Source organism: Chroicocephalus ridibundus, chromosome 16, assembly GCF_963924245.1.
Source record: "Chroicocephalus ridibundus chromosome 16, bChrRid1.1, whole genome shotgun sequence".
NCBI classification, from domain to species: Eukaryota; Metazoa; Chordata; class Aves; order Charadriiformes; family Laridae; genus Chroicocephalus; species Chroicocephalus ridibundus.
Window position 1 is genome coordinate 6,761,980 of NC_086299.1, and position 26,798 is coordinate 6,788,777.

General features: G+C 45.2%; 3 protein-coding genes across 4 annotated transcripts in view; all 3 read right to left on the minus strand.

The window, feature by feature from the left end:
• Positions 1 to 11,938, minus strand: part of PIK3CD (phosphatidylinositol-4,5-bisphosphate 3-kinase catalytic subunit delta) — a 55,412-nt gene extending 43,474 nt beyond the window's left edge. Inside the window, exon 1 of one of the 2 annotated variants that reach the window (XM_063353871.1) lies at positions 11,790 to 11,938. The gene's annotated coding sequence lies outside the window, so the exon portion shown is untranslated. The remainder of the gene's footprint in view (positions 1 to 11,789) is intronic. The other variant, XM_063353868.1, reaches the window with a different exon arrangement.
• Positions 8,917 to 11,485, minus strand: LOC134524259 (forkhead box protein D4-like). The gene is made up of 2 exons (XM_063354112.1): positions 11,114 to 11,485; positions 8,917 to 8,934 (listed from the first exon to the last, which is right to left on the minus strand). The coding sequence occupies exons 1-2, from the start codon at positions 11,483 to 11,485 to the stop codon at positions 8,917 to 8,919; spliced, it is 390 nt and encodes a 129-aa protein (XP_063210182.1).
• A 1,733-nt stretch (positions 11,939 to 13,671) lies between the features above and the next one.
• The window catches only part of TMEM201 (transmembrane protein 201), a 28,755-nt gene continuing 15,628 nt past the window's right edge, over positions 13,672 to 26,798 (minus strand). Inside the window, exons 7-11 of the mRNA XM_063353505.1 lie at positions 21,495 to 21,712; positions 20,219 to 20,290; positions 19,053 to 19,343; positions 18,419 to 18,550; positions 13,672 to 17,959 (exon numbers count right to left, since the gene is read on the minus strand). Of these exons, the coding sequence (XP_063209575.1) occupies positions 17,862 to 17,959; positions 18,419 to 18,550; positions 19,053 to 19,343; positions 20,219 to 20,290; positions 21,495 to 21,712 (811 nt within the window). The 3' untranslated portion in view covers positions 13,672 to 17,861. The remainder of the gene's footprint in view (positions 17,960 to 18,418; positions 18,551 to 19,052; positions 19,344 to 20,218; positions 20,291 to 21,494; positions 21,713 to 26,798) is intronic.

The window sequence follows — 26,798 nt, forward strand, 5'->3', positions numbered from 1 at the left end:
ATCCTGATGGAAGCCTGTTCCTGTCATTTGGGAACCTGGACTAACCAGCATTCTGGCCAGTTCCTTTACAGTCCTGGTACCAATTCATAGATGGAAAAGCCAGACAATCCTTCTCAACAAACATTCGCACAAGGTGTTTTTACCTCTCCTTATATCACTGGTCGTACCTGGTACCCACTGATAACATCTGTTGAAGCACCATGAAAAGGCCATTTAATCTGCCGGAGCCTTTGGTGGAAGCCAAGAGTGGGCAACTGAAACGAGGGGATGTCCCCTCCCTCCTTGCCTTGCTCTATTTATGCATGCAAAGCTCCTACATTAATTTTTCATCTCTCCCCAGCCACTGATTAAAGGGGCGCCTTACCCAGTTCCCCTTCCTTTTCTATCTCCAGTGAAGTCCTGTCTTTCCATGCTTTGGCAGCTGTTTTTCTCCTCCTCCCTGCCCATTTGCCTGCTGTTGTCTTGCTAATTATTTTTACAAGGCTCAATAATTAATGCAATCTTTCCCATTTTTCATCTCCTTCCTACAGCCTCGTCTGGCAAGCAAGGAACTCCACAAGCAGCTGTGCTCAGTTGGCTGCCCATCCGCCTCCTGCGGAGAGGAACCATTGCCAGAACAAGACTTTGCAACCTAATCCTCTATTTACCTTTCTCTGGACCCAGCAACTATTATCCAGAGGAGCAGCTTTTGAAGTCACTTAGCAACATGTTAGCAAACCAAGGCTCTGATGTCACCCCTAAAAATAACATCTCAGAAACACCCATTTGTCTCATGACTTGAACCAAAGTTATCTGTAGCCATCTAGCTTCATTCCTCAAAAATTTTTGCTTCTAGAGAAGCAAAGCAGCAACACAGTTATATCAAATTAAAGATGATCTCCCATTCTGCAACAATCACACTGACTAGAGTACAGGACTCCTCGTGCCTCTTTCCAAAGCACCTGGTATTGAACAAGAGCACAGATCAGATGCTGAAGTGAACATAATACAGGTCCCATACGGTAGAGCAGCTCCCTCAACCCTACACATTATCAATCTACTGAAGATGAATTATGGATTTAATTAGAGACTCACTCGTGTTAAATCTGTGGGAGACTGGAAAAAAAATGTTTTCAAATAACATTGTTAACAGGTCCTGTTTGGGAGAGGACTCCGCTACAGGTTTAACTCAAGCAGGACACGTCATGGTGCAGCTCCTTCATCCTGATGATATCCTAGAAACAGCTTTCTTCACATTTTGCCTTCTACTGATGATCAAACAGAACATTTCCTCCTCTCAAAACAGAAAGGAAAAACATAGCAGTAAATACAGGGATTACGCTGACAGCAGAATTCCTAATGCAACTTCTTTGTTTTCTGCGAATGCTGTCAGGCATCTGAAAAACAGAAGTCAAAGTTCTCAAGAATTTTCAGTTCTTTGCAAACGGTTAGCAATTGCTGTCTGGCTCACAGTTTGGGAATCACTGCTCTGAGCCGTTCACCATTGCCCAGGCTCTGTTTATGCCGCCAGCTGCCCAAGGTCAGGGAAAGGCAGGGCAACTCATAACCATGGCACTCCAAACCAGATGCTCGCTCCTTTCACACACTAAGCAAACCTGGACTGCATGGTGGTTTTTTTTAAAGCATAAAATCCCAAATTCTGCAGGAATCAGCAGTGGTGGTTCGCCTTTCAGCATTATTCTGATGCTGATTATCACAAAATGCCAAAGTATAGGGCAAATTCTAGTTTTGTCCATTCAAGAGCAGCTGAGGAAGACAACTGGATGGCTCTTCTGCAATCGCGCAGCATCAAGCAACGCATTTCTGCAAAATGCACGCGTACACCAGCACCACCTCCTCAGAGAGCCACTTCTTCTGTGGTGCACAATGGCAGGATCACACCCAGGGGAACACCTAGGCACATAGTGCCTTTTCCAGAGCCTGCACCCAGACCTTCTGCAAGGATCACCAGAGGCTTCTTCCATCCTACCAACCTCCACCCCCTGTCCTCCTTGCTGCTTGCAGCTTGTTGTTTCAAAGAGCAGTGGTGTGAAAAAACAGGAAGCCATGCAGAGAAGAGAGAGAATACAGATTGAGGCACGAAACTGCAGCAGCAACAGCTCCCCCAAAACGCACCCCACCCCCCTCTTCCCTTCCCACCCCCTTACCACAGGCCACATTCTGGGTGAGAAACGCTGTACTTGCTCTTGACGGGAAACTGGTTACGGAGTTGCATGGCCAGAGAGACACTGAGGGAGGGGAAATCCAGCAGCATGAAGGGAAACACGTCTCACTAGACTCTGCTGGTCTTGGAGGGAGAGGTAGGAGTGCAGCTGATATTAAGAGAGCCAGATTAAACCCACAGGTGTCAGAGATTCCTGGAGTGCCTGCTACGCTTCACTATCAGCATGAGTCCTAGCACATGCTGCCCACTCCTGTGTGGCAGAAAAGGCAGAACTGAGGGCAAAGAGCTCTCATCTTTAAGAGGCTGTGCTGACAGGGATGGCTGTGTGCAACCTCTGACCTTGCAACAGCCCTGTGTCTTCCAGCCAGGCTCTGGAAATGCTACAGAGGAAAGGCAGGCTGAGGACCTCTTCCAGATCTACGTGGGATCTGCAGCCTCCTGGCCACGCTCAGAGAGATGCCAAATGGACTGCAACCAGCAACTAACTGCCCTCCAATACAGAGAATAATGACCGAGGGACTCTGGGGAGGGGAGAACAGATGGGAGAGGGTGCAACACACCCAGAGCATCTGGGGGAATGGGAGCTCTGCCTTACCTCCCTCTGACAACGCATGAAGCATCATTTCCCATACATCTCCCTCTCAGACCTCCCTTCTTGTTCTCACTCTCACTGGGAATTGGGATTGCTCCTTGCTTCCCCTTCTCTTCTCCCACGTTACTTATCCTGTGCTAAGGCAGCTGGCCTTTCCACCACCGTCAGCCACTACTTTGAGCACACTAGGTTCAAGAAGTTCAACAAATTTTGCTGCAATTCTTGCAGGCCAAGGAGGGATTTTTGAAGGGAGATGCAAGACTGAGTTGTTGCCCCTTGCCAAAAGGGACACCTTTTGCAGCCTCTGCACTAGGCCACTCACAGCTATTAGCTTGCTCTTTAAAGCATTGCTGTCTTTGTAGCTTGGATAGGGTATTCTTTGTCCCTTGCGCATAGGAAAAGTCCTAAAGCCAGACTAGCTTTGGGAATTAAAAGAAGACTAAATCCTACTCTGAAGTTGTAAAAGGAACAGGTCAAAACAGACGCCACTCCAGAGGCAGCTCTGCATTCATTTTACACTCTAAACTTCAAGGAAAAGTATGTAATCCCCTCATCCCCACGAGTTCAGATTTGCAGCTTCAAATATCTACTGAGGACCATTCTACAGACTATTTGAGCTTTATCTATGACCTGCTGCATACAAACAGCTCTTAGCACCATTTTTACACCCGTATATAACTTCTTCAAGGAATAAGGATTTTGAATCACGTCTATCTATTGAAGAGGGACACTGGATCAGCTTGTCTACAGCTCTCAGCATTTGCAGCTCTCCCAACTCACCCTCTATTGGCAGCTTCTGATAGAAAGGTTTCTATTTTGCAGGAGATTTCATTGCTCACACTCTTATCTTTTCAGTCTTCTACATAAGCCTGAGAGATTAAAAGGGTGGAGATGAGGAAACAACAGTTAGGGGCAAAAACACTAGTAGGGGACAGAAACGCCAAGCAAGCATGCACTCTGGCTTCCATTTCATATAAAGTATTTCCAACTTCATCTCTGCATGTAACCATATCTATTTTTACATCAGCCAACTAACCGGATAAAACAGAAGGAAAAGAAGCAATGTCACAGGAATCCTGGCGATGTTGAAAGCAAGGGAAAAAGCCAAACACAAAACGTAGCTTGGCTACTGCTTCTGGAGACCAGGGCTCAACATTTAAAGTGAATGCAGGTGGGATAAGCACGCACGACCTGAGGAGTGGTGGACAACAGTTCACAATATGAAGCCACAAAATGACCTAGCACATCCCAGTATCAGCTCAAGACATGTTAAGACATCAGCATGGCATTTCCCCACAGTGTACTTAGCTTGGATTTTGTCAATCAAAAGTCTTTTATTTCTGTACTAATTCACCACTGTGCACAGGTGAACTGTCCTTCTTTTCTACTGTTAATAACAAACAAACCAAATTTTTTAATTACTAAAACCAAAAGGGGAAGGAATGAGGACAGATTTGAGGCAACACAATGGAAAAGAATTAAACAGTCTGATATCTACTGGTGGGAAAGGGGAATGCAGCATTTCCTCAGTCATTTTCAAAGCCTCTGTACTGCTTGCAGAGGGATATGCTGTGCTGTGGTTTATTTATAAAAACCTATAAGAATGTTGACCGAAGGCTGTAACTTGAAGAAAAATAAGCATCGGTCAAGTTTTCTAAACACAGTCACAAACCCATGAGAAAGAGGCTTACCAATAAGACCCTCTGCTCTTAGAGGGATGCAAAACACAGGAGAGGCCCCAGTACTTCTGAGCTGCTAAAAAAGCCATGCAAACCACGAACAATCCCCCTGGTTTAAATGCAGCCAACACTGCAGTTTTCTGTTCCAGCCACAGAAGTAAGGCGGGGAGCAGGGGGGTGTGAGAGCTCCTGAATGAGACGGAGGGGGATTCCCAGCACTTCCCTGGCTGGCAGAGCTGGCCAGATAGCCTTCCCAGGCTCTTAGGTTTTCTGTTTCGTCTTTTTAAATAGCTGATGAAGAGGGATGCTCCTACAAGCAGTGATTCAGAGCAGGGCCCTCATCTAAATGCTCTGAAACATTCTTTGGAAGAGACTATCTCTGCTGACAATTGAAGGAGCCTCTGGAGAAGGCAGACAGATAGAACAGATTAATAACTCTTCTGTGCCATTCACATCAACATACCCGTGTAAGAGACCTAACTATTTGCTATTGGGACTGTGGGTCGTTATCCAAACCTGCTCAAAAAAAGGACAAAGCGGGTGCGATAAGGAGCATGAGAGGAAGAACAAGGTCCCTTACAATGTGGTCTGCAATCCAAATACTTGGACCACAGACAGCTCAGACATGTGCCTTCCTACCATTCTTACAAGGAATACAATAAATTCCACCTACATGCAATTGGACCTTCCCAGAGGCTCCATCATCCTTAGAAAAATTAATCGAGCCCAGCGTGATGGGGGATGCTGCTGGGAGGGGGTGAGCAGGAGAAACCACTGCAGGTGAAAATGGCGGTGAAAATGACTCATATTCCCATCCCCAATTGCAGACTTTTAGAATCTCCCTTTGACATTGCTCTAATGTGTATTTATTGTTTCATTTTCCAGAGGGGACGGAGATGCAGAGGTCTTTTACTAAAGACCCATTTCAGCCTCATTAATAACGATCCCTGACGTCGGTATGCCGGCACAAACGCACCACCTAGTGGCAATCGCAAATGGAAAAGCTGTGAAACCAATACAGTGCTGGAAAATAAATCACTTACCAATTTTAAGAGGCCGCTAGAAGTAATAAAGGGCCATCATGACATATGAACCCACTGGAGAGAGAAGACAAAACTCTTTACTTTTCCATGTGTCCTAAAAAGCTTGATACACCTGCTTATTTTTTAAGAAAGATGAAAATCAAGGGCTGACATAAAATTCCTGCATCTATAATTACCTTGTATAATTTGACAACATTATTGCTATTTCCTGATGCACAGAACTCCTGAGCCCATTTGTTCACAACCTTCACCTTAAGATTTAACTAGAAACTTGAGACAACTTTCTTAGGCTTTGCCTGATAGACTGTATTCTGTTTCACAGCCTCTACTGCCTACAAGACATTCAGCATTTCACGCCTCACATACAATGTTTCATCCATTGCACAAAGGCACCAGCACACCACAGAATTCAGTTTTGCCTGTCTCATGGTCCCACAGCAGAGCTACTGGGGAACCAGAGCCTCGCAGATACAATCAATCTTCGAGTAGCTCTACCCCTGCACTGCCACTATCCCTTCAGACCTTTGCCACTGAATTCGAAGAAATCAGTCTTTTCAACAGGAAGTGGTGCTCAAAGATCAGGGAAGAAAGTTTATCTTAGGACTTGGAAGTCCAGTTTCTCATACACATTATTATCTTCCAGGATTTAGCGACATCTATATCTATTTCCTGTTCTTCAGAAAACTAACATACAACCAGAGCTCTTACTATGTCTATGTAATTATATAAAGCTTGAAATGTCATTTCTAATGTCTCTACTGCAGTTGTTGAATAAAACATACGCTCATGTACCAACCACAGTTTCCTTTTCTAGACAGCAAACATTCTTTGGTCAGAAGTGCCAGGGGCCTGAATGCTGTAGCTGTGAAGATCGTTACACAGAAGTCTGTTGGTAAACTACAATTATAATTGAAATATATCCAGAAAAGTTAAAATCTAGAACTGCTTCAGGAAATCCTGAAGACTAACAAAAAAACCAAACCAACCAACCAAAGCAAAAATACCTCACCCCCAAACCCAGAGAACACCTCCCTCCTCCAATACCTTTAAAAGCCAAAGTTAATTGTGAAGATCATTTATTTACTCAGAGAAACACGCGCAAAGATGAACGATAAAACAGTCTTTGAAGGATTTCAGACACACAAAAGAACTTCCGGCTACTAAGTCAGCAAAGACAGGGGATTAAAAATAAAGTAGTTGTTCCCAAATTTAAGTACAACTGTAGAAGTCCAAACTGAAACACTCTTCAATGCTTGATACTCAAAAATCTTGAGAGTATCACAAATTCACTAGTTAGTTTTGATGTAGCTAATAATTTCCACTGTGCTCCTCCCTCATGTCTCGTGTGAGAATGGACGCCTCAGACAATAGAGTCACACAGTCATCCGAAAATTAAAACAGGAAATAACAACAACAACCAAAAAAAACCCACAAATACCAACAATAAAGTCCACGTCTGAGTACGCCATGTCTATGTCTTACTACATGCAGGATTACCTGAGCTGGACAATGCCTGCAGTGAGGTGTTGCTTAGTTGTAAGTTGCTGTAAAAGGTTGTAAATATAAACCATCTTTTCGTTCTGCCCATCTCAGCTCAGTCCTGGCCCAGGGCTGAAGCCTGTAGCTGCTACCACGACACACACTAAGCAGAAATTAGTAACAAATACCTCACTCCAAACCATGCAAAGCCAACGCTACCACGTGCCTTATGAGCCACAGGCACACAGCCCCACAGAAAACCACCCGGACTATTTTTTTATTTGGCCTATAAAACTCACTTTATACACTCTTTATAATCTCTTATTTTCAAAGGGAATAACAGGGGGCAGGAGTGATCTTTACTTAAGAGCACGTAAAAGCAACTTTACCCATGGATTTGGTGGGAATCGCACACAAAACAGAGAAGGCAGAGAGCTCCCCTCACACAGCCCTGTGTGAGGGAGCCTGGTCATACAATAGGCCATTATAGAAGCGAGGAATTGCTGTCACTTACCTCAGCCCATCCCCTGCCAGGCAGCTTTGCTCCAAAAAGGTTTGGTTTCCACACAAAAGGTACGCACCCTGCAGAAGCCACGAGCTGGTGGGCAGCCATGGACACCCCAGGGCAGGGAGAGCCCCTCAGGCCCCCAGTGGCTCCCCAAGGCCGGCAGCGCCTGCAGAGAAGCTTCTGGCCCTCGTTAGCAGAGATGAGCTGCAGCTGCAGGTACTCCTGGGCAGGCTGAGGGGAGGGGGCTGCACCCCCCCCAAGCCGGCCCCACACCTTTGGGTAACAACGTCAGGTTACCTCAGGAAAATTATTAATTGGCCCTTCAGAAACTGGAGCGGCTGCTGCCCCTCTCCAAGAAAGGGTTTTCCACATAAAAAACCCCAGAGAAGCCTTCTCAAAAAGGCCCATCATGGGGCCTGGCTTTGCAGCCTGCACTGGGCATAAATTGCGGCCTTTACTGCATTCACACAGGAGGGCATAATTAGCACAATTAAGATGACCCAGACTGGGACACAGACACCCTGGTGAGAGCCCACAGGTGGCAGAAAACCAGCCAGAAGCCCCAAGAGCAGCATACAGAAACCCTTGTGCACATAACCAACCTCTGGTGCCACTTGTCACCTCCCCAGAGGAACTGGGATGGATTGAGCACAAATCCTGGCCAAAACAAGGGAAGCTGGGCCTAGGAAAAAGTATAGGTGTTTGCTTAAACTGAGCCTGGGGAAAGGGGAGGAAAGGCATTTCCTTAAGTGTATGGTTTATGTGTCGGTTTTTTTCCCCAGTACCTAAATTCGTGACCAGAGTTGTACTAACCAGCAATAAATTAAATTAAGAAAAAATTCCCTGAGTCAAGACTGTTTTGCCGGCACTGGGGCCACCTGGCACGCAGGGCCACAGGCCACCACAGGGTTTCTAAGGAGACCCCACGTACTGGAGCTTTACCTGGGGAACAGCAAATGAGAAAATCGTGGGGATGGGGTGTGATGGAGCCCATGAGTGAGGGTGCCTGTCCCCGTGGCACTACAGCTAAGGCCACAGAGAAAACCCCGAGCAAGTCTCCCAAGACTTGATTCCCTTCTGCTTCTAGCTCTGGAGATCCATATATGAAAACACAAACACACACAAAAGCAGACACTTTCACTCTTCACAAGTTATATACGCAACAGAGTAGAAAGAGGATATTATCAGAGTCCAGGTCCGTCTCACCAACACTGGCTACACCATACTCTGAAAGCAGGATGGCACAATTAGTTTACACACAAGCAATTAGTTTATGCCTGATGGCATAATGAGTCCGTGCACGAGCTAAAAATTCAGGCGCAAGAACACAACTGGTTCATGCATGAGGGCAAAGTTAGTTTATGCATAAGGAAACAATTATTTAATACCTGGGCAAACAATTAGTTAATGCATGAGTGCACAATAAATGTCATGTGTGACTGTGGACCTTTTCACTCTTTACACATTTCCTACAATGGAATAGGAAAAAGAAACATCAAAAGAAGAAATATTAGGTCTCCTCATATTAACACCAGCTATACCATGCCCTGAAGCAATTCTATTTGAACCAAAATGATTATCCAAGAAAACAGATATATTTGTTCTTCGTATGCACACCTCCATATTCATTATTTTAGAATAAAACGGGAGCCCTTTAGAAGAAAACAGTTATTACTCTTTCAAACTCCAAAGAGGAAGGTCTGTTTTATGGAAAAGACAAATACCAGCCGAAACATCACCAGATTCAAAAAACTGTGTATGGTGCTGAGCTGATAAAACGACCTGTGAGAAGCACACACAAAGTCAGACTTTCAGAAACTCTTCCTATTTTCATAATTCTGGGCACAGTGGAATTAATGGGAGTGCAGAGGTCAAACTTAATACCCAAAATTCAGCCGCTGTAGTTTCACATCCATGTATTGTTCACACATGCTCTAAACCACAGCAGGGACTTAAGAACTTCGCCAAAACCAGAACAGAACCATATATTATTTAAAACAAAAACCCTAGAAGAATTTGTTTCAGTTACGTACAGACTAACCGCCAGCTTCAAAAGACAACAATTCTTAATCCACTCTGGAGACTAAACTGATTTTATAACCAAAGCTCAAATACAGCTTTTCATACTAGAGCAAGTCTTTTAGTGTTCATCAGGAGCTACATGAAAAATGAGACTAAAAGAAAACAAAAAGCAACCTGAAAAATCATAAGACTGCAGTGCCTTTAATACATTGGCATCCTGAAAGAACAACCCTAAAGTTGTTGCCCCAGCTAAATCTAACAGTATTTCCAGCACGGTATGTATCATATTGCTAGAATTTACAGATGACATTCAGAATCACTTCGTAAGTATAACAAAGTATAATAACTATAAAGCTGGATTTAAGTTGGACCTTCTTTCAAGGATCACCAAAAAAGCATCAAAATAGTTTAAGTACTTTCTGGAGCCACAACTTTTACGAAGTACTATTTATTAAACAAGTCATAAAACGTAACATACAACAAGTGCTGCTCTTCACCTAAGAGCATTTGAACTCTTCTCTCCCATAAACTTAAAACACATCTCTAATTAGAAGAGTGTTTTGTCTGTGAACCCTTATTCTAAGGGAAAAGCACAGAAACTACTCCCTCTAAAATTAGAAGGGGAAAAATCCCTTACATAGTAATTACAGCATCATTTTTAAGAAACATGTTAACAATGAACATACGTAAATATATATAACAAGCAACAATATAAAACAACCCTTTACTGTATGAAAAATTCCACATAGATTCACTTTAAGTACAAATCCACTAGATACCCAGTAGTACTCCAAAGATCTCTGGGGTGCATTTTGTTGTTGTTGTTGTTCGTTTTTTTTTTTCCCCCAAACCCAAACCCCCCATATATTGCTTTTTCACAAACCTTGAAAGAAAAGGTCCAAAATGAGTTTAAGGACACTTGAAAAAGTAATTTCCCTGCATGGACCAAGCTACACTTTTGCAAGGACGAGCATCTACGTGACTCTTCACGTACTTTCAGATCGGAGAAGACACAAGATACTGATGAGCCCACTCAAGTTCTGCAGCCTGAAGGTTCAAACAACAGAATCGCAACCCCCTCATCCCCAAATCCAGACAGATGAAGCGGTGCAGGAGCACAATTCACACTTCCTCACAGCACAGAGGAGCGAAACAAGGTGGCACATCTCAGTCATTGCAACGGGAACTTTTCAGACCGATCTTCCTGTAGCCTGAGCGTTTTTAAGTCACAGTCTCAGGAATTCAGTCGAGACGCAGAAGCCCCCCGAAACCCGCAACGCCTCAAGCTCTGACAGGCAGGGGAGCGCTCGTCCCAAGGCAGCGCATCTCCCCTGGGGGGCCTCATTTAAAGGACGGGGGCGGCTTCGCCCCCCACTCGCAGGTCGCCCCCGCATCCCGCTCGCCCGGGCACACGGCTACCCTCGCCCCGCCGGAAAGCGGCCAGGCGGGCGGCCCCAGGAAGGCGTGCGGGCCCCAACCGGTCAGCTCGGGGCAGCGGCATCCCCGGGACAGCGGCAGCTGCCAGGCAGCGTGCGGGGCAGCGCCGGGGAGCGGCGGCGGGGGCAGCGGCAGCGGCCACGGCGCGGGGGCGGCGGGCGGCGGCGGCAGCGGCGGGGAGGGGGGAACCTGTCGGCGCGGTCGGCGGCGTCGGCGATAGTCGCCCCCCGGGAACATGTCCTGGAAAGCGGGGTCCAGCGCCCAGTCGCCGCCGCGGCGGGGGGCGGCGGGGCCGGGGCGGCGGGGCAGGCGGCGGAAGCAGGGGTTGAGGCTGAGGTTGTGGCGGACGCTGTTCTGCCAGCCCTTGGGGCCGCCGCGGTAGTAGGGGAAGCGGCCGGCGATGTAGGCGTAGATGCCGCTGAGGGGCAGCCGCTGCTCGGGACTGGCCCGGATGGCCATGGCGATCAGCGCCACGTAGGAGTACGGCGGTTTCTGCAGCGGCCCCGTCGCGCCCGGGCTGCTCGCCGCCGCCTGCGGCTCCTCGGGCTCCGCGTCCCCCATGGCCCCGCCGCGCTCCCGGCCCCTCCGCTGCCCCTCTAAACCCTCTCCCCGCCTCCCCGCCCCCCCCCGTTTTGGGGCTGTTTGGGGTCGCGGGTGGGTCAGGACGTCGCTTTGGGTTGGCAAACCCAAATACCGGGGGTCAAAGACGGCGCCGGGGGCGGGGGGGGTGGCTGTTGCGGCCCCTTGGACGGCAGGGAGCTGGGGGCGAGGGCTGAAGGGCCGCGGCGGGGACACCCCCGGCGAAAGTTCCGCGCTGCACGGTAGGCTATCTGCAGTAAAACCAGTCGAATACATTGAATCTTACCGTCTCAGTGAGATTAGGGGCTCAGCTGCACATCTCTTACAGATGCAAACACATCTGGCACTTACGCGCCGCGCAGCATCATCCCTGTCTCGGCTGGTTCCCCAGCACCCGGCTGGCATCCCAGCACCGTGGCTGCAGGGGAAGCGGCAGCTCAGCGGATGCCTGCAGGTACTGAGCAGGGACGGCAGAGGAGCAGAGCTCTCTGCTGCAGCAGCCTCGACTTTATCAGTGTCGCATTCAAGCAAGCACCACAATTCACCAAAGGCTTCAAAATACAGAATTATCAATGGGATGATGCCAGTAATTTAATTAAAACACATGTTCTCCTTTGGAAAGTGTTTCTTTGATCACTATTATTTTTAAAAAAAAAAAAAAAAACCCCACCAACATCCCTTAATTAAAAAAAAAAATCATGACTCAACTAGTCTGGAAGGAATCAGTTCCTTTTTTCCAAAAGTTGTACAGAGCTAAGAAACAGAAGGAAAACATTGATGACTATCAGGCTGTTGTTCTCAGTTTACAGAAACAATCAACAATAGCTGAATAGTGGTGGGTCTAACAATGCTGTCATGTCTTGTATTTTAAAAATACTGTACAGGTCTTTTAACAGCAAACCTTCACTGGGCTAGATGGAAATATTTAAATTATTAAGAATGAAACATCCCTGCTGGTTATAACAAATCTGCCAATGGCACAAGAAGGAAGCTCTTTGAGGGAGCACAGGAAGACTCACCTGTATGGTGAGTTTTTTCTGCTAGCTCTGTGTAATGGAAAAGAAAGTAAACAGAACACCATTGTTGAAAATAAAAACAGATTGCAGAACCAAACAGGTCTCTACCACTGAAAGAAGAGAGGGAGAAAGGAAGAATGTCTGAGAAGTGAATCCCTTCTGGCACAGCAATATACAGAACTTCTCCAGGTTTTTAACGATAAGACAGAATACATTGACAGGTCTTAAATTAGCAGCACATTTTAACAAAGTAAAACATGGGTCATAAATGTATGAATGGAGGAAAACCTGTTGAAGCCTGCGCTCAGAAAACCTATGTCTAAAACCTTATGCCACCTGTCTCTTAATTTACATTACAAAATAAAAACATAAATTAAAGACCATAAAATAACACATAAAAGCAAAATCTTGGAAAGACTCTCAGCCCTCATCTCATAGAGGAAAAAAATCCCTTAAGTGCCAAATGAACACAATCGCAAGGCATGCATGTAACTGGACCACTCTGACACTCTGTGACTATGCACATCTCGGGACAAATTCTGGGGCTTCACTGAACATCCCTTACATGTGCCCTGTCTTGTCCATCTAAATAATCCTCTTGGCTTTCTTGCTGACGCACGTTTGGAAGATGACTGGATCACAACCAAGGTACCAGCATTCAGTACCTCCTTCACACCCCTCCTCCCCGCCTTCCCAAGTACTGAAAATCCAGACAAAATGAAATAGTCCTGGTGTTACCAGGCCACCCTACAGTCATCAGCTGAGGTCAGGGTTCTCTGGAAACAGGTATGTAACTGGTGGTCCCTATCCTACAGGAGTTCAAGACAGCAAGGTCCCTATGGGGCACAGCTCCATCTGGGGAGAAGTTCAGAACATCAGTTAATGGCAGGAGATTACTTCCCTTTTAACTGATGGAAAGCCTTCAAAGCATAACAATGTACTTCCCCACCCACTTCCATTTCCAAATCACAGTCAAGAGCTTCTCCTGGCTTTGGGGAAGCTCACAAAGCTTTGTGCTTTCTCTTAGTTCTTGTCAGCTTTAAAAGAGTGAGGAGATCAAAGTTAATTTGATTAGACACACACAGAGGCACAAATACCATCTCCCTTTCCCCAAAAATATTCAGCTCCCCAAGAAATAGAATCACACTGAGGTGAAAACTTATCCGTTTTTATTTTTTAAAGAAAAATATTCCTCTTTAAACACAAAGCATGAACTAAAAACCTCTGAGGAACAGCTCTCCTCCCTTGGAGCGCATTTAACTAAACTGTACAGTGTTAGAGCTCCCCAAACAAGTATACACACAAGACATACAGTATTTCTTTCACAGGAAATAACATTTAGGGCTCAAAATTGTCCTCCTCACCCTTCTCTAGGTACCCACTCCATCCAAAAGTACACTACCCCTTACTCCCACCACAAGACACAGTGATGATAATTTCTGGATGCAACGTATACTTAAAATAAAAAAAAAAAGTATTGGCCAAATTGGCCTTTTCTTGCCTTCTAACAAATGTCTGTGAGAGAGGTTAAGACCATAGTTATTTCCAGGAATGGTGTTTGGAAGAAAAAATATAGCAGCATCCACAAGCAACACAAGCCCATGATTCCAGCTGCCCTGTTTTAAGGATCCCAATCAGTTCAGCAGCGTTTTACAGATGTTCCCATCACCCAAGAAGAGGGAGTGGGAATAAAACATTCACAAGCCAAATTTGTTGCTTGAGCAGACAGCCTAAAATTCAGTGACTCTGGCCTACATACGCCAGCAATAAGTTTTTTCCCCACATTGCCACAGTGACCAATTTCACGTCTAAGATTTTATGTAAAAAGATATGACGACCTTCAGAAATCAGCAACTTGTTCTACCAGTTCTCTCTATCCCATCAAATAGATATGTGCATAATATTTGTCACATCTGCCAAACCACCCAGACTGCGGAACTGGAACCAGACTCTAAAATCCAAATTCTTCCTAAGTCAAAACAGTAAAATCATCAAAAGTCTCTCCAAAGGTCTCAGGAAATGCCTAAGAAGCCCATATCCAAAGAAAAACTACCTGGGCTTTTTCAAGGGAAGGTGGGTAATGGAAAAGGTCTGGAAATGGAGCTTGTCTATATTGCCACCAGATCATTAATTTTATTATTATTAAGTAACGCTCAAATCTTTATCAGATCTTTTCCATTGCATACACTCCAACAGTTTTTACAGTAGGAAAAAATATTAGAAAAATAAAATCTCACCCCTGAACAACACTGTATGAAGATCAACATCATCAGTCACAAAGATTTTTACAGGGGGACCAGATAAGCTTTTGTTTCCTCCAAACCAGCTTGATGTAGAAAACAGCAGCAAGATAGACACAGTATCTAAGAGCTAGATTAAGGCCAACAAGATAAAGACAAACATGGGCTCAGATCTTTGAAATGAAGAAGAAACCCCTCCAAATGTTTTTATACATATGCATGCACACACGCACACACACATACACACGGATACTTGTGTGTACTATTCAAGCAAAGGCTTCACAACTGTGAAAGCACCACTGGAGAGTGTTCTAGCACCACAATGAAAAAGTTGGTTGTCTTCCCTCTTCAGCGATAAAATCCAAAGTCTTTCTATTGCTTTGGACAAGGTCACCAGACACCCTTCCAAGAACAGTTTCAGGGAGCAGATTCAGAAGTGTGGTGACAGGTTAAAGCATTCCTGTTCTGGAATACAGGCAAGAAGAGGTGTGTTGAGAGGCTGCAGCTCCTTGGTTGCTGGGAAGGAGGAGAAAATTTGTATTGCAATCTGGTAGAGACAGAGACCAACTCGGACTCCGGGCGTGTGCAATGGTAAAACTCAGCGCAGACTGGGAGGTGGAAGTGGAAAGTTTGCATACGTGAAGTCACAGTGCACATCTGTTGGCATAATAAAGACAAGCAAACCCACAGTATTCTCTGGCAAGCTTGTCTCTGCATAGGAGGCCCCTGGGTACGCTGGAGGTCACGACAAGGATCCACGAATGGGATGTCACACCCTGCACCAGGACATCATCAAACTCAAACAGCAGAGGTCTAAACAGAAGCTTGTAATTTGGTTTGCTAGGCATCTTGCCTATACACGTGCTCAAGTGAGCCTGCAGAAGTCTACAAAAGGGACAAAAATCTCTTAACAGCAAGGTTATGCGTCAGGTTTGGCTACAAGTAACAATTAATGCAAATTACAAATGAATTAATCATCAGCCTGCAGCACATCTTTATGCTGTGGGTCTCTATCCCGGGTCTAGGACTTCATACAGGAGGCACTGGCTGCGCAGCCCTTTGCTAACACTCTGAAGAGGCCGAGAGCGATGCAGAGTCAGGAATGACACCTCCAGCCTCTCGGATCACAGGCGTGGGCACAGCTCTGTCCTCTGCCCATCAGATGCAGGGCAGGTGACAAGGCTTCACCAGCAAGGGAGGATGGGGAGCAACGGCTGGAAGTGGGCTGCTAAAACGGTGCAGGAAGAAATGGAAGAGACGAGGAGACTTAATTTTTCAGTGCTTGAATCACCAGCAGTAAAGCCCCATTTATCTGTCATACAGCATGCTGATTAGAGTCTGGCAATCACTCACATGATGCATTAAGTGAGGCTGTGGTAGGAACTCAATTAAAACATGCAATAAAAAAAAAAATTAAGTGAAAGGAAAAGTGATCATCACTCTGAGGTGTGAATTTTAGGTTCAGAGCAGGGAATTATCAGCAGACATACGCTTTGTTTCTGTGCACATGCAAGAGTACAATAGTGGGAAGAGAAGCAGAACTGAAAGGGAGGAAAAGACACAGCAAGCGTAACACTGTAATTCAAGATGCAAACACAGGACAATGGGGTGAGGGGGAGGAAAGAGAGAAGAAGTTTGAGGTAAAGGAGCCCAAAGGAAAAGACAATAGAAAAAACTCTTCATAGAGTCCGTCCTGCTTAAGGAAATACATAGCTAATGTCAGTTGGCTCTCTTTTCACCAGGTATCCTTGACACGTTGGTAAATCTTCTCTCTTATTTAGGAATCAAACCATAAAGATCACGATTTTTTTTTCCTAAGGCGTACTAAATGATTTTCAGTACTCAGCACAATATTCGAAATGGCCCCTGAATTCTAAGCAATGCTGAAGACTCATCCTAAAGCAGAAGTGCCCAAATGATAAACTGCTTTTGAAAATCTAGGGCTACTTCCTTCGGGTCAGAAAAGAAGAATCTATCCAGAAGGTTGAATTGTCCAGAAGCAGGCTTGACATTTCTCACTGAGAGAACCTGGGCATTTAACTAAGTAAGAAATATCTTAAATGGTTACTTAGCAAATCCCAATACCAGATCGAGGCGTCAGGTTTCCGGATAAATGTATACAGACAGCTCCTCATGTACCTTCTAATAGAATAGATTTGTGCAATCTACAGCAAGAACAAGCTATGCCACTCACTGCCTCAGTGAAAGAACCAGCAGTCAAGAGTTGTGAGCTGAAGCCCTTTGACTCTGGTGCAAATCATAGAGGTATCCTTTTTTTATTACAGAATTAATTGTAACAGAATTAATGCCTCCTGGGTAAAGCAAAGCACAGGCTTCCTCTTTCTAATGCAAACCACAAAAGGATGTCTGTCTGGAGTTCTGTGCATACCTACAGCAACAGTGCTAGTTGGAGGTATGTAAAGACAACAGTTTCTGAGAACCAGCATGACCAGAATGGCAACTGGTGAAAGTGGCCTCAGGGCACAGCCCAGGTGGAAGCACAGAGACACAGAAGATGCAAGAATATGACAGAGCAGCCAAGGTCACCCACGTGCTTAGGCAAGCTTAAGGCAACTAAAGAAAGTCACTGATAATTTAGAGGAGAGTGCCAAAGGGAAGACAGAAGAGGAACCACTGGGCAAAGAGGCTGGGAATGCTGTTACAGTAGCCAAAGCACAGCACCAGCTACTAAGCCACCCCTTTTCTCCATCTCATTTGTTCTAATTCTCCTCATTTTACCAGCACCATCAGCATGAGGTTATTATGTCAGAAAGAAGAGCTGGGGATAGGTTCCTAAAACCATAGCTAACACATTTTCAGACTTGTGTCTCAGGTCAGTTCCTTTGAAAGAAAGTGCATGGCCCATTTGACTGGCCTCTTGCTTTGAACTGGAGCTTTCTGGAAATTCTGCCTGCCACCTCCAGGAACAATCCTGTGGTATGTTCTACCTGGGTTCCTTGTCATGACAGTTGAGCACACAGTAGTTTTTAAAAAAAAGAGCATGCACCAATGGCACGGCCATTAGACACGAAGCCGTGGTTGAATTCTTCTTGTCTTCTCAGAAGCAGGTGGAACCAGAAAGAAAGGGAGCGTTGGCTCAGATCAGCGCAGGCTCCGGTAGACATAGGCTGATGTGAAGATAGCATTGAGAGTCAGACTCACAGCGAGCAGACCTCGGAGAGCGGAGTTACCAAAATGACCTTAATAGAAGAAGACAACACAAAGATAAAAAAAGGGAATAGTACAAAGAGATATTAAAGAATTGATGAGATAAATATCAGTGAACATACGTTAGGCTCTTCCTCGCTCTTTGCCCAGTGTTTTCACCATAAGCAAAAGCTGCTGAAGCACTTTTCCTGTCAGAAAAGATTCCACTGCTCTCTTTGGTTCTGTTTTCATCTCATCGCCCTTCCCAACACCCACACCCCCACCCCTTTCCTTCTGTCTCAGTTTAGCACTCAATCAGTATTCTCCAGACAGTCCAAAGAACAGGAACAGCCTTATTAAGGTCCTAGAATAGCAGGCGGAAGATTCATTTTGCTACTACTTATTTATTTGATCTCAAGATCAGGTCACTACACTCCAGCACAGGAAAGATCTCAGTGACCCTCACCGAAACGTTCACGCATACATGAAGCACTCACATGACTTGCACCTACCTCTCCAGCCTGCCAAATCTTCCCCTTTGGTAGTTGTGTCTACCACACAGGTAGATGAGTGTGATGAGCGATCCTCCTTTCTGATGGAATTCTCACTGCAAATACTCCCTCCTTCCATAGCAGATCTCATATCTGGAAGGAGAAAAAGATAGGAAAATTCAGAAAGCACCAGTGGAAGCCAAAAGTAGCAGAAGTTACCAGACTAAGCTAGGCATAAGTAATGAATGGTTGCCTGGTAAAATCATTAAAGGATTGAGGACAGGAGCTGGAAACAAAAGGCAAATTTCACTGCTGTGAAAGCAGTGAAATTTGCCTGCATGTTTGTCTCATACACTGTCCATACCATCATCACCACATCCGTGGTAAAGGAGTTATCCAAACAAGGGTGAAGGCAGTGGCAGTAGTATCCCTGGGGCACCACTAAGTGAGAAAACGACATCTGTTTTGGCAGACGAGAAGCTCTCCAGGCCAGTGGATTCTTAAGAGAGCTTTGGTAGCCTAACAGGCATCACCACCTGGGTTTTTCCTGAAGGTTTCCCATCTACTATGTGGCCTAGACGATACGCGGCTTTGCTTGCAAGCCAACTCCTTCCTACAAACGCACTTCCAGGAGTGCAGCAGGCTGCCAGCATACCATGCATTCCCCGCTCGCTGAGGTTCTTCTTTGGGAAGGGGGACAACTCGGTGGCAAAGATGTTGCTATCTGAGTGGGTGTGCTCCTCTGAGCTAGTTGGGGTGAGCAGACCCTCGTTCTGAGACGGGAAAAGCAGCAGCTTCTGTCCTTTCAGGTTCAGGCGGGCAGGGCTGATGAGTGGCCGGCGGTACCGCAAGGAACCTGAGCTGGAAGTCACAGAGCCAGCCACGGATGGTGCTGGAGAGGGGATGCGGGAGGGAGCACAGCTGCCTGACAGCAGGGAGAAGTGCTCTGAAATGGAAACACACCCGAAGAGAAAATAATGAGATTATAATCCCAACACAATAGGCACAGTTTTCTTTAACAATTCTACCAGAAAGGGGAAGGGGAGTTGCAAATGTCCAACATGCCTTGTACTAAACTCTTAATTGATTCCAGTTCCCACACTGCTAAACACGGAGAAACTCCACTTGCATTTTGGTACACTCAAGAATGATTTAGACTAGAGATGGGTTTATCAGGAGCCAGGTGAGCTTTCTCTCTGCTCAGTTGTGTCCATTCAGGAAAGCCTGCATTACACATGATGCTTTGCAGGTAAATCAACCATTCTGGCATGTCCTTTAAAGGCTGCTGGCAAAGAGTTATCAGGATGCAAGGAGGTTTGCACAATGGCATTAGCCCAGGCTGCGACTGTATTCTGGCAGCAAACACTTAAACAGCACCAACAGCCAAAGGATCCGTTTGGGGTCAGGAGGGCAACAGACAGGTCACACAGGAGCAAAAGGGCAGAGCAGACAGGGTGGATAAATTAGCAGTTCCTTGGGCTGGGGAAGGCAAGTGAAACAAAAGAGCTGCCCTAGAACAGTTTAAAGTCTCCTATCAAAGCAACCTCAACTCAGCTCTAGAGCAGGGAAGGGTTCCTTGCTTTGTTGCACTGGTTTCACTGTGAGCTCTCCCATGGACAAGGACATCCAACACATGCAGCACCTTATTTTAATGAAATCCCACTCTTAGTTGGAACAGTCTCTGAAGCATTTCTAACAGTGAAACTGCCATTTTCACTGTGATGTGAGCAGGGAGGAACGAATTAAACTTGGATCATGTGTTTCAACCCACTCACTGCAAATCCTGCAAAGACAGATGCTCTGGAAGGCCACGTGCATTACCTGATGTAGGAGATTCCTTGGTCTGAGATGACTGCGAGGCTGGTCGACTTCCACTGAACAAGTAGCCAGAATCTAAAAAGCAAAAAAGAAACAGTTTGAACCCAGCTGGCTCAGCTACTGGTGGTCTATCCTTCAGAAATGTAACTGCATCATCAGGGGACGGGTATAAATGCAGGCATGAAAAATGTCCCTGTTTTCCTGGGTAGGCTATATGCCAGCATCAGAATACCTACTTTTCCCAGCTGCAGCAGAATAGATCTGCCCAGAAGGCTCCAAAAAACAACCCTGTGACCATATCACAGCCTGGCTTGCCTCTACTTTAAAAGGAAACAGGTAAAGATATGGTTGTATGCTTTCCTCATGAAAAGTGCCTTAAGCGTAGACCACAGAGTGAGATGCACTCCCACCTAGCTGTCAGGCATGGCAGCCGTAATAACGAGGCAGAAAAAAAAAAGAAAAAAAAAAATCAATGAAAAGTACTGAAGTCAGGAAAAAGTGATACAAATGAAACCTCAGAGCTTAAACTAAAAAATCCCCACAAGACTGCTCTCTCTGCTGCAGTGTTAGCCTAGAAACTGCCACATTTTGGCCTCTGATGGAGAACAGCATTTAAATGCTATTTCCCGTCTGTTAGTTTCAAGCCCAGCAAAACTGAGGGCTTGCTGAGTTGCTGGGAGAGACTTTCCTTAGGCCTATAAACCTTGCGCAGATCGCACAGAGCCCTTAAAAAAACAAAAGAGGAAACGGGGTCTCTAAAGCAGTTTCAATAGTTGTGCCAATGCATATCAGATCCAGACTGAGAGAAGAGCCTGCTCTTCAGCTCAGGTGTAGCAAGGAAAGTAAAGCAAACTACACAAAGCAGGTAGCAGGAAGGGAGCTCTTGCCAGATCAGTTACCCTAATGCTCCCAATCACTTCCAAAAGCTGCTCTTCTCCATTCCCGTGTCTAACTGCTCTTTCTGTCTCTCTTCCACACATAGCCTTGTAGCTTGTGCCATGCTGCCACAAACGCCTGGAGAAGCCTCTAGATTTCAGTAAACCCACACTAGGAAAGCACTCAGTGAGACTTTTTGTTTCACCAAGATGGCAATGGTATGTTCTGTAATATCTTAATGCCAAAACCCCAAATTATCGATGCTGGATACTCCTCTGTGCCACAGGAGCAGCAATCCCTAAACAGGACTATAAAGCGGATACCTCACAGCCCATTTTCTTCTGAAGCATCGTACTGCTCCATTGTCATTTCCATTGGACTAGAAAGTTTCACGCACACTTACCTGCTCTGGCCAAGGAGGGGATGGTCCCCAGCGAGAGCGCCCTGTTGAGACGGCCAGGAAGAGAGGAAGAAGAAGTTCTGCGTGGGGATCTGAAAAGCTGTTGGTTTGTCAGCTGGAGAATACTGGGTGGTGTTGGGACAAAGAGAGACGTAGCAGAGGAAGGGAAGCCAGTCCCAGTGCCGCTGGGAAAGAGCGTAATCGAATCCCCAGAAAGGTACCTGCAAATGACACCACGACAGACATTTAGCAATAAGTACATTCCAGTAACACCCTCTCTCAGTTGTACTTCTTGCATGAACACTTGCTTTGTTATCAGGTTTGTACTACTTTTTCAGTGCAGGAGTGCAAGCTCAAGAATGCTTAAGCGTTTACGGGAATGTTCCTACACCTTTAAAACTGGGGAAGGAAGAACTGCTCAACCGTACCTAAATTATTGTGAGACCAACCTGTCCCACAATACCGGGTGAAAAAAATGGTGGGACAGTTTAAGAACTCGGGTACAAACAGGCATAACACCTTGGTTCTCTCCCTGGATGAGAAAATTACCCAGAGACCACCAGAATGCTTTATAAAGCCCAGATACACATACGAGCAACCACAGAGTACATCCTGTGTTTGTTATGTGCACATGCAAACAACATGCTTAGAAATGTCATGACTGTAGGAAGCAAGTAATCTACTAGTCTTTTTGTCTTTAGAAACCAGAATCAACACCTTACCTCTGATGCCAGTATAGAGAAGAGGATTTTTATGGGCACCTAGATGAAGATTTAGGCACAAGAGCTCTGTTTTAAAACTAACATTGAAACCTCTTTAGTACATTTGCCTTTATTATATCTGTGAGGTAAAGAAGACTCACTACCCTCATTTTAAACATGGGAAAGAGAAGGAAAAAGAAGCTGAATCATTTATTGAGGGTCACATAAAAATCCTATGACAGAACAGAGACACAAACCTGGGTTTTCCAATCCTAAATTGAGGTGTAAACCATTATATTTTCCTTTCCCTGCATATCATAATTAGCCACAAATGCGTACCAGCATGGCTATTCAGAGGGAACTGTGCTCCTGTGGCATACGCTCCAGGAAATGTCTTGCTTCCTCTGCATAAAAACCAATCTCTGTTATAGTGCCTGGAAAAAACGTAAAGGGGCAACAATAACAGCGATTGTGTTTCTAGGTCTGTGAGTTGGTTTCAGTGGGTTCTTTCCAAGTGAAAGAGGGGAGCTGAAAACAAGAGTTTGCAACTTGAGAACACATGATGAGAGGTAACAGACAAAACATACTAAGGGCACCTGTACCAGTTAGCTTGATTTTTAAGTACTACAGACATAAGCTGACTTCTAATCCACTGGTAAAATAACTGTATGAGAGAACTTTGAATTCTAAACAGTTTTTGCAGCTAACACTGCCACAGTGTTTCACACTCAATTACCATATGCAAATAAATTATGCAATTAATTTCCGATACCCCCATTTTATCACCTGTCTTTGCAGCAGTTTAAAATTTAAAAATCAATCTAAGCTGAACAATCTGTCAAAAATTTACTCCTATTTTTACCTTCTTTCTATTCCTCCTTGCAATCACCTACTGACCTTAGTCTATGTGTACAGTTTAGTTGACCTCATTGCATCAGAAATGAGGAGTCAGCTTTGGAGTCTCACTCGTGTCCTCATACCATCAAAATGAGCATTCTAAGAAGGCTGCAATGTTGGAAGTATAGGGAGTTTGTATTACTTTTAACAACTGAATAAAATACATGGAAGAAAGTGTAGACTATGAACAAGATCTCTCAAAAGATCTCCTGTAAGATTTTTGTTGAGTTAGAAAGAGGTAATACTCTTGCCAAGTAAGTCATGACAAAGTACTAATGAAGTATGAAGCGTATATATTTTAAAATGGAGATATCAGACTTTGCACCATATAATCAAGCTGTTAACATTTGGAGATTTAATATCACTTCTGATGAAAACAGAGACAGATGAGAGCAGCAACGTGGCTTTTCCTTTGTCAGAGGAAAGCCAGCAGTACATCAGAGTGTGAAGGAATACATGTATCTCAATCTTGCACTGTGAGGTCACTTATGCATGTGTGATTCTCTCTTGGAGATTAAAGAGGTGATGCAGCAATATTATGCAGTGCTAGCATGTCCAGAAGCAGCAGTCTAGAGTTAAGATTACAATTTAAAATATCTTATAAAACTACTTATCTGCTAGTACGAGGCAGACATCAACAATCCCGACCAGCTTAATCAGGCCGAACAACATCTGAGCCAACCAGCTTCCTGGTGCTTGCAAGCCGGACATGCCTTTAACAGTGGCAAGGAACTCGTCAGTCTTGCAGCAGAAACTGCCCAACCTCTTCAGGTTCCAGAGGACCTGGGAAGGGTGTCATGCTTCGCAAACGTGCAGAGTCCTTTAGTGCACATACAGATACACATTTGCCCCACCACACACACAGATGTAAATAGCAGGTGTACATGTCCATCTCAGCTTTGTAAGAGAAAACGAATGGGAAAGGAAATTAAAAGTGCAGCTCAGGACTATGGTATGAATCATATCAGAAAGAGTGATACCTACCACCCACTGTGCCATGCCTGTGAAGGGCCAAATCACCGCCTGTGAACGTAACTCTTTTTCCCTAACTTTGCACCTTTTGTATCTTTGGGCTAAGGGATCCAACTTTACGCAGCTCCTTGCTGCACTGGAAAACAGCTTATCTGGTTTATCGGCTTTTGGCAGTTTTTCCCTTAACGGGCTGGAAGATATTACAATCACTTATCACTCATAACCACAATATTTTTCCTGGGATTGTAACTTTTTTGGATCGGACTTCCATGGGCTCTGCTGCTCCACAGCCCCACTTCTTCTCAACCTCACCAAGTCAGTGCAGTCAGAGCCTCCGGGCAGCTGAGGAATCACTTATCTTGCACCATCCAGAAAAGGAATTTTTCTGGTTAGCAAAGAAGAACTGAAGAATTTTAAGCATAGCATATTAATGCTTTAGGATTGAGTGCTGACCAAAGAATGGCTTAAATATTGATCTGCTCTGAACAAAGTAAATTCCTGCAACATACGCAAAACCCTGTTCCTTTTCTATGCACTCTTCTCTTTAGTGTTCGCCACTCATGTCAAAAGGGCTAGATGCTGCTAAAAAGGAGGGGTGCTGTCATAGGAATATGCTTCATACCTGAGAATGGTCGGATGAACTAAAACTTCTTTTGGAAGCAGATGGAAAAAAGATGAAGAGATCAAGAGGATCGTAAAGCAGGAAGCAGCCACATAACACCTTGGAATGGAGCACTGCAGCTGTGTCTTTGCTCTCAGACTACCACATTGCTCCAAGCCATTTGTGCATGTGATAATAGCGGGTCTGGTAACAGTGAAAAAGTAACCGAAAAAGAGAGGAGAAGGGGGGAAAAAAAAAAAAGAAAAAAAAAAAAAAGGCTCTGGAGTCAGACAGTTTGTGGAAATAGTCAGGGCCCGGAAGCCGTTTATTTCAGAACTTGGTATTGTGAACATCAAAAAGTGTGTATCTTAATTAGTGTTTACAATGATCACAGCATTACTAGACAGTTGGGCACAACTGTGCTACACAGATACTTTAAAAATAAATAAATAGAAGGTTAAAGAATATCACATGGTATGGGACCGTACACTGTCCTGAAGAAACACCTCCTGCCAGCAGAGCCTCCCCTCCTCTGTCCCAACACCTCCCTCTTACCCAGAGACAACACCCTACCTGCGTGCCTTTCTAATTCACATTTTAACCAGAGATGCTGCATCACCCCTGGGATACAGACATGGGAGAGCGTGGGTCAGGTCAGGCTCCAGGGCTGCAGATGGACCCACTCCCACTATCAGATAATTCAGTACATGAAGTAAGAAGGTAACATGCAGTCACAGTCGCGTGTGCCTGGGTTCACCTGCCAGGAGGCAGCCAGGGAACCATGGGTCAGTCACGGGGTAAAATGTATCCCCCGGACTTAAGGTCCCATGGTAATTTAGCTCTGAGTTACCCATGTGTAACTGCACCATTTTCTCCAGGCAGCATGGGGGCTGTTGCCGAGACTGCAGGAGTAGCTCACTCTTGCCTTACTGCCGGCTGTGAGATAAGCAAGTGTCTGGGAGCTGACATGCAGTCACTTGTCTGGTCTGCTGCATCACATCAGTCAACGCCACAACCTGTGCCTCCGGTCACACTGACAGAATCAGGAGTAAAGAGCAATACAGCAAATAAAAAACTGGCACAGGGAGAGGGGAGAAAAATGTTAAAAAAGGGCACAGGTCTCAGACACATTAAGATTTTGACATGTGACTTGAGAGTAGAAACTTTAGCTGCCAAGACTAAGAATCCTTTTCTCCTACGTGTTGCCCTGCTTTGGATGAAAAAGGAGGGTTGAATTATAGCTGAAAATGCTCCAACTGCCAGGTCCTGCACTAATACCTTGTAGAGTGCGACAGATGTTTGGCATCAACTTTGCCTTCCCCCCTAGCTGGTGGCACAAAGGTGTGTGTGTGGAGTGTATATACACACACCCAAGTCTGCAAAAATCCAGACTCACTGGCATGACAAAAATGTTCAGAGGACCTCTTCCCTGCCTGCGTACTGGACAGCTTTGGTCCCAAAGGAGGCTTTCCAGGGCATGACTCAAGGTACGCTTCAGGACTGAGTACTGCCCCTTTCACATGAGAGCGTGTGCTATGGCTCAAAGAGGCGCCAAGTGTACTTGCAGGTGACAGCACACCTGGAATGAACTGGCGGGTTATATGTGACAGCACACAATTTCAACAACAGCTCTTTAAAAACCAAAGCAAAGCCATATACCACAGCTCCCTGCTTTCATGAGTGGAGTCAGTCTGGAGCAATCATCTGGCTATTAATTATATTAATTTTTAGAAGAGTATAAATAGTTTGTCCACAATACATCAAGACATACATTCTATAGTATCTAAGCATGATTATTAGCTTCACATAATTTCAGCGTACTTGAAAAATATTCATAAAGCCAAAATAAAACACCACTACACCATTTTAATATTCCCCTTGTGTCCTCACCCTTTGACACACCCAAGCTCAGTTCACTAGGGCATGCAAAGCACGGACGTACAAAAAGAGAAGTTAATGGAAAGAATGGGATACAAATATAGCGTATTTAGAGTTGTAAAGGGCCACAAGGGCTTCAGTTAGCATGCACTGATGTCAGTCAGGGCTTCAGGAAGACCAGAAGTAGCAGCAGAGACACTTACTTGGTTGCTAGCTCTGGGTTCTCCCTCACCCCGCTATAGTCTGCAGAGTTGCTCA